Source organism: Eleginops maclovinus, chromosome 3, assembly GCF_036324505.1.
Source record: "Eleginops maclovinus isolate JMC-PN-2008 ecotype Puerto Natales chromosome 3, JC_Emac_rtc_rv5, whole genome shotgun sequence".
NCBI classification, from domain to species: Eukaryota; Metazoa; Chordata; class Actinopteri; order Perciformes; family Eleginopidae; genus Eleginops; species Eleginops maclovinus.
In genome coordinates this window covers 19,932,609-19,949,007 of record NC_086351.1, presented here as the reverse complement: position 1 = coordinate 19,949,007, position 16,399 = coordinate 19,932,609, and the positions used below count along the sequence as shown (strand labels likewise).

Below are 16,399 nucleotides of genomic sequence, written 5' to 3'. Positions count from 1 at the left end.
CTGGCTGTCCCTTTAAAGCCAAACTTCTGAGGATAATGGACATCTGCTCCTGGTGACTAATGTCAGGTGTACAGTCTAAGATAATGGAGAAGTATTTTGAGTCTCTCACTTGAGTCACAATAGTTGTGAGAATCCTGTCACTCACAAGCTGTATCAGCTCATTCTGTATGTCCTTACTAAGGTAATGAGCATGCGTCTCTCCGTCTTTAATTCTGCTGACATGATTTTCCAAAACAGGGTCAAATTTAGATAATAATTCAACCTCTTCTAGAAAGTTTCCATTATCTGGTTGGAAGAGCTTATCTGATGAACCTCTGAATGCAAGGTTTCTTTCAGCTAGAGACTGTGTGATACTTATGAGGCGTGTAAGGACGTCTCGCCATCTCTTTCTTTCAGCCTCCAAAGCTGTCATTTCTATGTGGTCAAGTGTTTTTCCACGACTTAAGCGCAGATCAAGTTCTCTCCACTTAATCATATTGCTTGTGTGTTCAGGACTACCCTCATGCTGCTTCAGAATGGCGTTGATATTTGAACAGTCATTAACACCTTCTCCTATTATTTTGTGTTTTTTGTGGAAAAGAGTTTACAGCAAAAACAATACACAGCGTTGTTTTTCACTGAGTATGAAAGCCAGCTCCTGGTAATCTTTTCACCATTTGACAGCCGTCTCTTTAATAATCCTGGATGGAACCCTCTTCTGGACTTGTCTTTGGGGTAAGAAAAATCCACTCCTGGCTTGAATGGACCTCTGCGCACTAACTCAGTCCGCATACAGTCCGTTAAGACTGGGGGCCAGTCTGCTGGATCATTTGGTGGAGCAGAGACTGTTGCTTTAGGGTCTGAGCTAGCTTCTGATGCTTGCTGTACACAGGTACTTAACAGTGGCTGTACTGGACCTGTGCTGCTGCTGGTTGAAGGTGGCTCATCTGGGCCTGTCTTATCTGGGTCTGTCCCTCCACTGGCTGACTGACTGGACTCTGTGCTGCTTGTTAGGAACTTAAGCATAGCACCTGTAAAATAAAGATCAGGCTACCATTAATTCAGCTCCATCAAATTGACTGCACTTGTTTTACCTTCATATACTTAAAATGTAGGTGATTTAGATTATTATTTAGCCTATTTAGCACCATTGTCATAATATTTCACGAGTTTTATTTATTCACTAATATATCTGCATCTATATTTGCCTGTGGGCTATCCAAGCAAACAAAATTCAATCTTAGTAAATATTTATCCAATACTTTCCATTTTGTATAAGTGCAGTTGTAACTACACTCAGAGCGATTGATATAACACTTCAATTACAGAAGCTAGCAAGACGCACACGGAGACCGTCCAGGGTTCACCCAGGAATCACCGCCCTGTTATGTAGGTCAAACACGGACTAGCCCCGTCCCTCCCACTCTCCCACCCGGAGAGGAGAGTTACCTGACTGCTGTTGCTGCTGTTCATTTTCATGCACTTTCTTTTTTACTGGCAATCTGACGTGCGCGAGCAGCGCGACAGACGGTCACGTCGTCACGTTTTTGTTTTTTTTTTCCCCCACGGGGCCTCTATGAGTTTACCGGGCCCTACGCAACGTGCGTAGTGTGCGTATTGGGTGAACCGGTGCTGATTCAGGTCCAGACCTGATCGGGTTCAGGTCTGGACTCTATGGTGGCCAATCCATGTGTGAAAATTATGTCTCGTGCTCCCTGAACCACTCTTTCACAAGAAGAAAAGAAGAACAAATCCATTGATGGAATAATCTGGTCATTCAGTATATTCAGGTAGTCAGCTGACCTCATTCTGTCAGGGTTTGGGGAAACAGGACCCAAGTGCAGTAAAATGAACGGGAGGCAGGTATGGGTCCAAACAAAAGGCGAGCTTTATTTAAATTAAAGCTGTACGGTCAACCTAAAAATAACCACACCAACACTAACCAGGGGATACACGGACACTGGGAACAGGAGCAGACAGACGGACGGGCAGGAGCAGGCAGGTAACATGTACAACATCAGGGAAGAAATGACGACGACTGAACAAGAGACAAAAGGGGAACCAATACTAAATACACTATCACCAAACAACACACAGCTGGAGAGGGGAGGAGAAACACAGGGGCAACAGGTGAACACAATGACACGATCAGGGGAAAGAGGGAAACTAAAGACAGGGAGTGAAACTTAACCTGACACAAGAGGGGAAACCTTTCAAAATAAAACACACAACACAAACACATGACATACACGAAACCAGGATCATGACACATTCATTGGGCACATAACGTTGCTGAACCTAGACCAGACCAACTGCAGCAACCCCAGATCATAGCACTGCCCCCCACAGGCTTGTGACCTTGTTTTTGGCGGGGCAGTGTATTAAGAGAGCAATATACATGGTGGAACTACCAACAGTTCATAGACATTTAAAGGGGCCCTATTGTTGTTTTGGGTTTTTTTCCTGTAGTGTATTATATAGGTTTTTGCGCATGTAAATGGTCGGCAAGGGCTCAAATCCCAAAGTTCCCTCCAGAGGGAGTTTCTCTCCCCCACACTCCCCCCCTGCCTGAAAAGCCCTATATTGGACTTCAATGTATACTTTATCACGATGTAACACTCGCGCTTCCATTGGCTAGTGCTCCAACAGATTGTAAGTTGCTAAGGGGCGGGACATCTCTAAGCAGTTGACCAATAACAACATAGCCAGCAAGGTAACCAATCAGAGCAGACCGGGCTCTGGTTTCAGACAGAGGGTTAAAAAGAGGTGCTGCAACACAGGCAGTATGAGAAAAATAAAGAGCTTTTTGAACATTAAAGCATGGAAACATGTCACAGTAGAGGTAGAAATACAAATATGAACCTCAAACATGAACATTATATGTAGTCTTTAAGTGGATTTTGTTAATACAGTGTGTTTCTTTTGTTTTCTAGAACCAGAGAAGGTCAATATTTCAAAACCTTCACACAAACGTGGAATTGGAGGCCCCAAACAAATGTTATCTCAGGTAAAATAGAATACAGCAATATATGTAATTGTGGACAGTATACAGTATATCTTCATATGTTCCCCTCTTTCAGTTTAAATACTGCAAAGGCACAGTGAGATATGATTTCCCTTTTGAGGGGTTTGACCAGTGGCGGCTGGTGAACATTTTTTTTGGGGGGGGCGCAGTTGGGCGGCACGGTTTAAATAGCACTTTTTTAGAGGTTTAGCTTAAGACAGTTGGTTAGGTGGATGCGGCCACATTCGTGCTTCTTACATTTTTGTGTGAAGTGCTTTAGATCCTTCATCCCGGTTGGAGTCCAAAGTGTTTCAGTCCCAGGACTTTGAAATAACAGACAAGGGAAACAAAAAAAGGCATTGCTCACTGTACAACCAGCTAACCAATTCCGCTTAGCATACAAGTTTGAGGAGAAAGTCCGAGTGTAGGTTCTCCCGCGATCAGTGGTCGTCTGTTGAATGTTTAAATCCGGACGCTCGGGTCCCAAGTCTTTCAATTTCTTCTTTTCGACATCTGATAGTCGATGAAACGGTGTTTTAAGTAGAGCTTGGACGGAGTTCTCAGCCATCGATGTCGCCATATTCACTCAATCTAAGTTTCAGCTAGCTACGGTGCTGCTCTTTACGCTTGTGGTTAGGGAATGATAACAATGCTGATTCGCCGAAATAGTCCAATCGCGTATCTAAGAATGTCACATTGAACTAAGAAACAATGCCATTGGCTGTGGGCGCAAAGATTTGCGCCCACAGATCTAAGTTTCATCCCCCAATGAAAAGCTATCCTTGCTAAAATGACTGAGAAAAGTATAAGCTCTCCTATAGACTCCCATGTTATCGGCGCCCACGGACGGTAGCCGACCTGCCTATTCTCAGAAAAGGCGAATGGCAATATATTATGACCGGACACATTTTAGCGGTTCTTGACAGTGGTCTCCCATACACATTTAACCCATAAACACGGTACATTTCTTATTTCAATTATGTTGTATATATAACGTTTTTTAACTCAAAAAGTCAGGGTGGGCGGCGCCCAAGCGCCCACTATTGACGCACCGCCACTGGGTTTGACATGTGTTTAAGTGGACTTTTTGGCTTATTGAAAATGTTTCACAAAGATTTATTCTTTGGACGGACACATTTTTAAAGCAGCCATTCCCTAAACGCATTTGTTCAATTAGGCTCTGTGTGAACATGTCAGAAACTAGATTTACTGAATGGATAAATTGCCTGATCTGTGCACTGAGGTTTGATTACGTCTAGACTTCTCAGTGCTTTTTCCATCAGGCTGCACTAATGACCCTGCAATGTAGTGTACTATTATGTGCGTAGGATGTCCAGTGGTTGCAACAATTTAAGTGCCTAAATGTACAGTCCTTAGCTTAGCATTACAGAAATTAATCATTTATATCCCTATTTATGCAAATAACTTTAATAGGATAGGTATAATATATTGGAAGTAAATTCCAATTGAATGTAGCTAACTGCAGAATAATAACTACTCAAAGCTCGTCTAACAGATACTTATTTCTTCATATATTGCACAATATATACTAGCAGGGCATATACGTAATTTCATTTAGGGCCTATGGTATAATATATAGGAATTACGTGATCAGTGGAACAAATACAATTAGATTATTCCTTCTATGATTTTTTTTCACTTGTAGATTACGTAGAGGCATGAGGATGTTCTGTCTCATCCAAAAATATAAATCTGTGAAACTATGATACATTTTTAATAACAAATGTGATTTGTAAAGCACCTTTCATTACTAAAAGTAAAACCAAAGTGCTACTGACGTTGGTAAGCTTCTTTAATATTACTGTACATCCCTTGACATTTTATCACATCACTTGAATTTATTATACCACTATATTGTTAAAACCTGTTTAGCAATATCTACGTTGTTGGCCTATAGAATGTGTCATGAGGAGTTTGATTGGCTGGGCACTAGTATATGAATATTAGACAGTAAAAAGCAGGGAAATGCTGACTCAGTGCTGTCAAAATCCCATGTGCCATGGAGGTCATAACTGTGGCTACAACTAATAAATATTTTAATTTAATATCCTAAGTATAATCTAAACTAATCCATAAATGTGTTGTTTTCTTGAAGTCTCCATATTGGAAAGGCAAAAAAAAGGATGCATTTTCTGCCATGCATTTGTATAAAAAAGGACTTTAACACTGTATGTATCATATTAACAATTGCCAATATTTTCTTTTGATCAATTTATCATTTAATAATTGCAGCTGTAATCATTAATTTTAAATGTTGTGTTTATTTTCTTTAAAAGATTTACACATTGTTTCCATTTTGGTTTGCATTATGTTACCCAATATCCAGTAATGGTGAACAGTGCCCGCATGCATGAAGTCAAATATGTTTGCATTTTTTCTGACAGCATATTTATTTCAGGATTTAATCCCATTGGTCACAATAGTGACCGCAAAAAAATGTTTTAATCAATAAGGGTCTAAAAATGTTACTGAATGATACACATTTATTTCCAGCAAATATTGGATTAATAAAGGGTTTCAATGAAATATGTGCACTGTCACATGTTTAGTGTACATTTTCACATGACAGGAGCTGTTCACTTCTGGTTGCATAAAGAGAAGAAGATAGCTGCATCAAAGCTCCTAGAAAAATGGCTACAAATAATGTGATAGTACAAAAAGATAGTACAATTATTTTTTATTGTCACATCATTGTGTACAATGTGCACATTTTATTTTACATCATATACACATTGGTTTTAAAATTTAGTTTAATATATTATGCTCATTTGAAATGTCCAATGGATTAAAAAAATGTAAATTGTTTATATTAACATAATATAAACAATTTACATTTTTTCATTTATTCTGCATTGCACATTTTTACTTTAGCTTCATATCTTTTTAATTTTAATCCATTGGACATTTTTACTAAACCCTATATCCCCTAAAACCTTCATCTTCTCTTCCTTTTCCCCCTGAGAGCTGTAATGCAGACCCATCAGCTAAAGAGAAGGCTGAGCCGGGACATCCAGGCAAACTAATCGAACAGTGAGTCATGCAGCTTTTCCCCGCAGCAGTAGCAGACCCTGCTGGTGGCGAACCGCCGTTAATTGCTGTCGATCGGGAACAGTAGCTCCACAGCAGGATCTCGTTGGACTAAGCTTCCCGCCAAGGACGTATCTCTGAAAATATTAACACTAAAAGCAACGTCTTGTAGCTTCGGGGGTTGTCAGTTAACAAATGCATGAATGCGACCTTAAAATTCCAAGGGTAGGGATGTCAGGTGAGCAGGGATACACGGAGCAAGGAAAACACCACAGATGACTGCGGATTCTGCACGGCGGGTAGTCTCTCTAGCAGCCCTGCCTCCTGTGAAAGGAGTGGCTATCTCAACCTTACCGGTACTCACATGCAATGCGTCCACTTTTATTTGTTATGGCTGGCGATAACCTGCACGACACATCCTGAAGCTCTGGCATTCATGGCTGTTTGACACGCTTTTTACGCTCTGATCCAGCACAGCAGTAAGGTAAGAACATTTCCTAACTGCTATTCGTTGTGTGTGTGCGCATGGGCTTTTAGTGAGCACTTCAACAAGAGTGGTAGGTTAAAGAGACAGGAGTGGTCTAGTGTTAACTTGCCTTACTGACTCATCCCCATTCGTCATATGTTGGCACTGTGCGTTTGGGATCAGTTTGTTGCAGGTGCATACTAGTAGTGCAGGTGTATGGAGTCTTGAAGGTGCCCAGCAAAGGCATGCATGCATAATTTAATTGCACCATAGCCCTGGATTAATTGTCATCAATTGTCTCGCTGCAAGAATAACCTGTTCTAATCAAATTGTTGTGCCCCTCCTTTTACAATTCATTCAGTTTTATACTGTCCACAACATCACATTAAACACATTGGGACAGCTCTTATCATCTAGATTGCTGGTCATAGTTGAGGGCCAGCAGATCTACTATAATCATGATATTACAAAAATGATAAGCCAATTAGTAAACTTTCTTCCTCTGATAACATTTTTTTGGTGAGGGTCCTGCTGACACAAAAAGGTTCAAGCAGTGTTTCTACGGCTAACAGTAACAGCTAGGCTTGTTCTGTATCGAGCCATGAGCTGCCCATACAGTATGTGCCTGAGAAGGTGATGATCATGTGATGATCATTCATGACCCAATGCTAGCTGGACTTCCAATGATTTACATGTACAGCACAATAGCTGTGTCAACATTAAGGCATGTTACAGTAGTACTATCCCCTACTGTCATAGGCTTATATCTTACAGTTGGTTTCTCACTGACAAAACATTGGCTTATATTAATACATATTCTTTACTCAAATTATTACATTCCACATGTTTATCCAAGCTGCTGTTGTACTGGGTGGGGACCACACTTCAGGGAATAGCATAATTCAAATGTATAGATATTAACAGAAAATGTTCCCAGTTGTTTACTAACATCAAGGTGATTATTTTTTGCACAACAAGTTTTCTAAAAATATATGTTTAAAAATGCAATGAAGTTTTATCTACAGTAATGCATTTGGCACATTTAAGAGAAATCTACATAAGAAAAACGTTTATTAAAATAAATGCCTATCCTGAAAGAAGTCATCCTATGGAACCAAAATAGTGCAACTTCCTTAATTTGCCCAGTGAATGAAAATTATGATATTATTTTCTGTAGTGTCTCTCAAGAGTTTGTGTTGGGTGTAAGGTGTCACCTTAAGAGAGCTGTTCAGGAAACAATCCTTCACTTTACTTGGCAGGTATACAGACGGTGTTTATGAGTGCTGGCAATGACTCAGGTAATTCCTCTGTGTTGACTAGTGCAGCTTTATCAGTGTAGGTTGTACTTTCTCAAAACATGTTTTATTTGTGTATTATCCTGAGCTGTGATAGGCCTGGCTTCTCCATGCTCTATGTTCATACCTTTAACATTTCTTTGTCATATAAACTTCTCTTGATATGAAGCTATGTTGGGTTTCAGCAGCAAATAAGACACATTTGTTGCAGATGTTTTACGCTAAGCACTACATGCAATGTGCTTTGCAAGACATTAGTTGAGTACGATAAGTATGATGTCATGAGTTGTGCTATTTAACAGTGACACAGAGGCTTCCCATTCAGTTGTGTCATTATAGCCTTCAGTAACTGATGGTGCACAATACTGGTAAATGTTTAACCCGGAAAAGCAAAGTTCAGAGTTTGAGCATATAGCCAAAACTACACCGTATTTAGTGATTTTCAGTGATGTCAAACAGTGTGATTACTTAAAGGTGATCTTCACTGTCAGGAGATTACTACTGCATATATGTGAAAAAAAACGTTATAAGCCTTTGTGGTCAAGAGGGAGTTGTGTGAAATGTCATCAGGTGATGTCACTCAAGCCAGCACTTATTTGGTCTCGAGATTGTTATACATTCATTATCTTTTGTGTGTTCATTTATGGTCTTTCGTAATAGTAATTGTGCTTTGAAAATACACGCCAAATGTCATGCACATAAAGTCAATCTTGAGATGGAAAGCAGTTAGCTTAGCTAGGTTGAATTGCATTGTGGGTAATGTGCATGCCATGTTTTTGTGGCGAACATCTGGAATAAAAAAGAATACATCTCCAGTTCTGTAGTAATCCTTTCTGGGAATGTTTTACTCTTCTAAACTCTCATCTTATGACCAAAGTCCACGTCAATAAGCCATAGAGGTGCAATGTATGTATTTTGCATGGGCGGGTGGAGGTGAAGGTCCATACAGTGTTGTTATCATATTCATTGAATGTGACCCACAGGCATCTGCACACCACGGATGATATTTCACAGTACATGGTGTGTCTAGCCCTTGCATTTTGCATTTTATGGCACTGTAAGGTGAAGTATTTTGAGTTTTATCTTGTCTTACATTTCAATGGCATTTAAATATTAGAAGAATGAGGTTACACAGCAGAAAGCCTATGTCAATGGCTGCTTTAGAAAAAACCTGCCTGTCTGTCTTTTACACCTCGGTATGTATCTTTTTGATCAAAGTGTCAGTAAATGATTACACTGACAGTTGGCAAGATAATTTCAACTTGTTCAGTGTTAACCAAGTTTGTGAGGCCTTTGACAGCTTTTGATGAGTAAAACAACTGTGTATTATATGATAACCAGGAGAAGACCTTCTCAATCTTTTCTCAAACTCTTGTCTTTTAATCTTTCCAAAGTTAGGTGATGGCGACCCGTAAAGACAGACGCAGGGATCAAACCCCAGGAGAGGAAAACCATGGAGAGAGGAGCAGTGTCCCCTGTCCTGGGGACACCCTGCCCTGGAACCTGTCCAAGCACCAGAGGGTCAAGCGCTCAAAGTCTTCCACAGGGGAAGTCCTGGATCCAGCAGAGAGGGCTGTCATCCGCATTGCAGGTGGGATTTACTATAACAACTGCTGTGTTAATCTTACATGTGTGATACACTTTTTACCTTTACTCTGTGAGACTTGGGCCCGGTGACATTGGTACTATTTGCAGGGATAAACTATATAGGCCTATATCAAGTGGTATTAGTCACTGACGCCATCCATCGGTTCGTTTGGTGTTTATCGGTTGCTATCTTTGAATCTTGTCAAGTTCTTGGTTGTTACCTTAACCCTAAACTAGAAATGTTTTGAGAGGGCGAAGCTGAGTATAGCCAAATGTTCGCTGCCGGACGTATAAATGATTTCTGATTGTGAATACCAAACTCAACATAAGTTGCAAACAGGATAATGAATGAAGAAAGTCTCCCTTCTCTCCATTCCTCTCCAAAGATTGGCACTCTCACTTGCTATTGGTCAACGACGTGATCAATAGCACTCTTCTGTGTGCAGTCACCTTTTCAACAGACTTGAAACTTTAACCTAGAAGAAGTTGTTGAAACCATACCATTCCATGGTGAGACTTAGAGTATCTCCACATTTCACTTGAACCCTGCACTCCAGGAAACAAATGCTCTGGGTTGTTTGTATTTCCTTAACCATTCACTGTCATGTTCCTTGTTTCGTGTCTGTCATGACCTTGTGTTGTTTTATTTTGAAATGTTTTCCCCTCTTGTGTCACTCGTTAGGCTTCACTTCCTGTCTGCGTTTCCCTCCTGTGCCTGATTGTGTCATTGTGTTCACCTGTTGCCCCTGTGTTTCTCCTCCCCCTTCCAGCTGTCTCTCGTCTTGTGATTACCCTTGTGTATTTAGTCCCAGTTTCCCTTTTGTCTGTTGTTCGGTGGTCGTCATTTCTTCCCTGATCTTGTCCAAGATACCTGCCTGTTCCTGTCGCCCTTCATGTCTGAAGCTAAGTGTTTTTCATGTCCTGTGTTCCCCTTGCCTGTGCTTTCGTCAACAACTTTTGAATAAAGCTCGCCTTTTGTTTTTGACTTTTACCTGCTTCCCCTTGATTTACTGCACTTGGGTCCTGTTGGTTCCCCAACCCTGACATTCACAATCTTGTTTGTCATCCAAGCCCAGGATCCTGGGATGGTGCGCTTGCAAAACGGAAATACGCATATTGTGAAAGTTGAGGGGAATTCCATCTGAAATAGGGGGACAACGGCAGGTTTATATGCAGTCTACATCCTGTGAATCAGACTATTGTGACCTTGGTTTTAAGTGAGTTGGGAAATGTGAGCAATTGTTTTTTGGAAAAAAAGTCACTATACAGGAATAATGTGGCATGAATAGGTCAGGGTTTCCGCTAGGATTTTTTCTTGCCGGTCAAATGTCCGGAAATAATTTATTTTACTGGACAAATTCGAAACTTGCCTGTCCTGTTTCAATAACAGATGTTACAAAAGCAACTATTACGTTAACAAGCTTTTTTCCCCCGCTTCCCGAAAGGCTAGAGCCTGATTAAGCTCTGGTTCTGCACGGGTAAAATATGCCGCTGTTGTGTATGCCACAATAAAATAGCAACAAGTAGTCAAGGTAGTGAGATTAGCTTCGGCTGCTATGCTAATCACCCTTCTTATACCAGACAAACTTTCATAACAGCGTTGTAATGCCAAACAGTCAATTCAGACTGAACCACATACACTGATGGGGATGGGGGGTATGCATCAGTTGCTCGTGTGACAGTCAGGCAGTGAATACTTTCCAGCGGCCGTTGCAGTGAGCTAACGGCAGACTAAACGCCGGTGAATGAGCAGCACTGCAGCGGGCGGTAAATGCCGCTGAACCACATTAATAAACAATGAACCACGGCACTGTGGAGAAAAGGATAAGGTTTGAAAAGTAGTTATTTAATTCAATCTGGCTTCGTATGACAAAAGCAACACGATCACTGACGCGACGTAGCACCAGTAATGTAGCCTACGTTATCCAAGTGTTGTACGAGCATTATTACTGGACATTTTGACCGGCAGGTTTTGAATTTATCGTTTTTTAAATACATTTTACTAGCTATAAACCGTTAATTACCGGCTAACGAAACCCTGAGATTTTGTCAAGGCCATCTGGGTAGGACTTGCCAGGTTACATTATATCAATTGTCAAAGAGCTCAGTTTGAGGCACAGACCAATAAATTCCATTGTCACAAGTTTGTATTTGTATGTATATCTTTTTTAGTGTAATCAGGGTTTTCTGTGTCTTTACACAGCAGCCAGGTGTAACTACATTTTTTGGACTGAAGTATTGCAAATCGGTTGAAATGGAAAATGACAAGTCATGAACTTCTTTGCAATCTTTGTCTGACGGTGGTAGGCTTGGACAATGCTCTTTCCCATTGTTGCCCAACTATATATTTTAAACTGCCTTGACCTATCTAGTGCAACTTTAAATGTCTGGTCACTAAGGAGCAGTAGTCATACTGTAAGGAAAAGGAAACCAAAATGAAAATGTAAGGTATGTGTTTCCCCTGCAGAATTCAAATGGGTTTTGCCAGCTGAACAGGATATACATTTTATACATTAAAGCAAGGGCAGCGACAAGAAGTAGCTAGTGGTTTGCCAAGTGTGAGGCGTGGATCTTTTCTCCTAAAACAATAGGCTGGGATCCATGCTGGAAACACATTATTTATTTTCGCTGTGGGTAAGCAGTGCCATTGCTCTGAAGTGCTGCTAGCTTGAGGCCCAGTGTTAAATACATTTACACAGTTCATAGTCAGTGAATACCTCTGACTGCAGCACTTGATCAAAGTCAATAGACATGCCAAGTCATAAACATTCCTCATTATATGTAATTATCTACTATACCTCTATAACATCACGTATCAGTAAGACAACACTTCACTAGCCATTTGATTTCTGAAATCGCCCCTGAGTGATATTACGCTTAGGATCGTGTCATGATTATAACTGTCTGTGTAATGACCATTAGCTCATCACATTGCGATGCATTGCCTCTAACACAGTATACTGTAGGTTAACTTTTGTCCTCAAACAAACTCTCATAAGATAAGATAAAATGTACCTTTATTAATCCCCGTGGGGAAATTGGAGTGTTTAAGCAGCAACAGAGAAGAGGAAAAAACAGTACAGGTTCACACGGGGATATGAAACACAAATTTAAAATAAAAAAAATAAAAACTAACGAGAGTATTGTTAAAAATATACACATGTACAGTATGTGTTCAGAAAGAGAGTGCAGGTCAAAGTTATTGTGCAAAAGTGCAAGAGTGCAGGCTTTATGTGCAGTCCGGGTTATTGTCAGTGAGTCACATGGTTAACCCCTTGTGGTGCAGCCTGTCACATATATATTGGTATATGCATTGGCATATATGCAAGAAGAATCTAAACAACATTTGTTTGGTTATTTTTAAAAGACTTCCAAATGGTGTTGCTATTATTGACTCAACAGTCGGTGTAGATAGGGTAAAAGAATCAAAGATCATCCGTAATTGAGACAAACAGTAAGAAAAGCCTTAATACATGTGTATTTGTATGGTGTTTTCGGCATTGTAGTGCAGAAATTAGATGTACAGTACTCCCCTTTATTTGTAACGTGCAAATGTTCAATGTGCCAATTCGTGCACAATAAGTCTTTGATGGAGTTTGTTTTGGAATGCTCCGGGCTAACAGGAAGTTTGGATACCTTCAGCACCTACAATAGGCCTGCATCCACATCCTGTACTGCTCTTCCTCTATCCATCAGAAGGCCAAGTCAGGCTGTGTCAGCACCCGTGGGCGAGGCTGAGCTTTTGTTGTGGACTCTGCTGACTGAGTGTCCCTGGCTGTATATAGATGAGTATGTGCTAGACGAGTATCAGAAGGCTGTGTTTCTTTGTTCTAGCTGCCATCTTGCAAATTCAAGGAACACGTTACATCAATAGTAACCTAATTCACAGATAATTACCATGACAAGGAGGTTACATTTTTTTTTCTGTTTGTTTGTCAGTGGGATTATTGAAACAGTACGATTTTTCATGGAGTTGGTGGAAGTGTGTAGCATGGACCACTGAATTACCAATTATAGATTCAAGCCAATTGGATTTGGGGGAAAAAACAGAAATTATTCTTCACTTCCAACATTGCAACATAGGCCATTTTGAAGGGCATTGATGGATGTCTTGGCTCTAAGGATTATGAAAAGTCTGCTTATAAAGGCTCCAGATATTAGGGTTAAGGAATCACACTGGGAAAAACGCTCTATTGCCTTAAGTTAGATAAGAAGACACAACTCTCATTTTGCCCCTACTATATCAAACTAAAGCCTGCAGATGGTCAACATAGCATAAAGACTAAAAAAAAGGGTTTTACAGAGATGGAAAGTTTGTTGTGACCTGGTTCAACACTTGATGACATACCATCAGATCTTAATATGTAGCAGGGACGTTTGGAAGTGGTAAATACGAATTAGGAGACACCATTACGATTGATATGAGCGTGACACAAGCCCATCAAATGTGACGACATAAAAGTCTGTTTCATTAAACACTCAATACTCCACTGATGTACTTCACATATCGGAATATCTGCATTCTCTCTTAAAACAACTGTTGATTAACTGTTTTAATAGGGGGCGCCAAACCATTCTTTGGACACATCTTCAGCTGTTTATCACATTTTACAACAGTTTCTATGTTACTCTTGTTGTATAGTTATCTTAGTAATTTGTATTGTGTTAACCATTGTTGTTGCGGTCTCCTCCGGCATTTGCTGCCACCAAAACACAATGGAGGTCAATGGATTTTCCCCACATTGATTGATTCATGACCGAAAGAACGAGATCCCGGATACAAGCGGCCGAAATGGGATTTCTCCGCAGGGTGGCTGGCATCTCCCTTAGGGATAAGGTGAGAAGTTCAGTCATCTGGGAGGGACTTGGAGTAGAACCGCTGCTCCTTCGCGTTGAAAGGAGCCAGTTGAGGTGGTTTGGGCCCCTAGTAATGATGCCACCTGGGCGCCTCCCTAGGGAGATGTTCCAGGCACGTCCAGCTGGGAAGAGACCGAGAGGTAGACCTAGGACCAGGTGGAGGGATTATATCTCTTCGCTGGCCTGGGAGCGCCTTGGAATCCCCCAGTCAGAGCTGGTTGATGTGGCCAGGGAAAGGAACGTTTGGGGCTCTCTGAGCTGTTACCTACACGACCCTAACGGAGAAGCGGAATAAGATGGATGGATGATTCATACTATCAGATGCTGAAAACAAACATATACGATGAAAACTTGATTATTTTAATTTATTGTCCTAGTTAATTTATTATAGGTTTTAGATATGGGAATTTATGATCAATGACCAGGCTTTCAAGGTTTCAAGGTTTTATGGTCATATGCACAGCATATACAACGTATATGTTGGCAATGAAAATCTTATGTCCCATGCTCCTCCAACAACTCAACATACATGGTGCAAATAAGATAAATAAAATAGTGCAAAAAGAGAGAAAAATATTTACAATAACAACAATAAAGATTTGAGGATGTGAAATATATACGTAGAATACATTGAGAGTATTTAAATACTTTACACTGTTGAATGAGGAGGTATGGACAGATGCATATATTATGTATAACAGATGTATATGGCAGATGTATAATATATAGATATGTGTACTATAAACAGATATGTATGGCAGATGTGTATAATGTATATATATATGTATGTGTGTACTATAAACAGATGTGAGTAGACATTCACAGTGTTCAGGAGTTAAGCAGTCTTATAGCCTGTGGTATAAAACTGTCTCTGAGTCTGGTGGTCTTTTTCCGGATGCTGCGGTACCGTCTGCCAGACGGCAGCAGACAGAACAGATTGTTGCTGGGGTGATGGGGGTCCTTTAATATCCTACCGGCCTTCTTCCTACACTGCTGGGTGTAGAGGTCCTCCATGGATGGCAGCATGTCAATCCATATTGTATTACACTTTTATCATTTATATGGAGAACAATACAACTAGTTTGACTCGTAAAAAGTACGATATACAGTGGGGAGAACAAGTATTTGATACACTGCCGATTTTGCAGGTTTTTTAAAAAATCCAGAAAATCACATTGTATGATTTTTAAATAATTAATTTGCATTTTATTGCATGACATAAGTATTTGATCACCTACCAACCAACCAGTAAGAATTCCGGCTCTCACAGACCTGTTAGTGTTTCTTTAAGAAGCCCTCCTGTTCTCCACTCATTACCTGTATTAACTGCACCTGTTTGAACTCGTTACCTGTATAAAAGACACCTGTCCACACACTCAATCAAACAGATTCCAACCTCTCCACAATGGCCAAGACCAGAGTGCTGTGTAAGGACATCAGGGATAATATTGTAGACCTGCACAAGGCTGGGATGGGCTACAGGACAGCAGGCAAGCAGCTTGGTGAGAAGGCAACAACTGTTGGCACAGTTATTAGAAAATGGAAGAAGTTCAAGATGACGGTCAATCTCCCTCGGTCTGGGGCTCCATGCAAGATCTCACCTCGTGGGGCATCAATGATCATGAGGAAGGTGAGGGATCAGCCCAGAACTACACGGCAGGACCTGGTCAATGACCTGAAGAGAGCTGGGACCACAGTCTCAAGGAAAACCATTAGTAACACACTACACCTTCATGGATTAAAATCCTGCAGCACACGCAAGGTCCCCCTGCTCAAGCCAGCGCATGTCCTGGCCCGTCTGAAGTTTGCCAATGGCCATCTGGATGATCCAGAGGAGGAATGGGAGAAGGTCATGTGGTCTGACGAGACAAAAATAGAGCTTTTTGGTCTAAACTCCACTCGCCGTGTTTGGAGGAAGAAGAAGGATGAGTACAACCCCAAGAACGGCATCCCACCCGTGAAGCATGGAGGTGGAAACATCATTCTTTGGGGATGCTTTTCTGCAAAGGGGACAGGACGACTGCACTGCATTGAGGGGAGGATGGATGGGGCCATGTATCGCAAGATCTTGGCCAACAACCTCCTTCACCCAGTAAGAGCATTGAAGATGGGTCGTGGCTCGGTCTTTCAGCATGACAACAACCCGAAACACACAGCCAGGGC

The 16,399-nt window shown here is 41.0% G+C and overlaps 1 protein-coding gene across 4 annotated transcripts in view; it reads left to right on the top strand.

Moving 5' to 3' along the window:
• Positions 1 to 6,327: 6,327 nt before the first annotated feature.
• The window catches only part of LOC134861332 (plectin-like), a 133,255-nt gene continuing 123,183 nt past the window's right edge, over positions 6,328 to 16,399 (top strand). For all 4 annotated transcript variants that reach the window (XM_063878455.1, XM_063878454.1, XM_063878452.1 and 1 more), the window contains exons 1-2: positions 6,328 to 6,515; positions 9,187 to 9,383. In XM_063878455.1, coding sequence (XP_063734525.1) covers positions 9,194 to 9,383 — 190 coding nt within the window. In that variant the 5' untranslated portion in view covers positions 6,328 to 6,515; positions 9,187 to 9,193. The remainder of the gene's footprint in view (positions 6,516 to 9,186; positions 9,384 to 16,399) is intronic.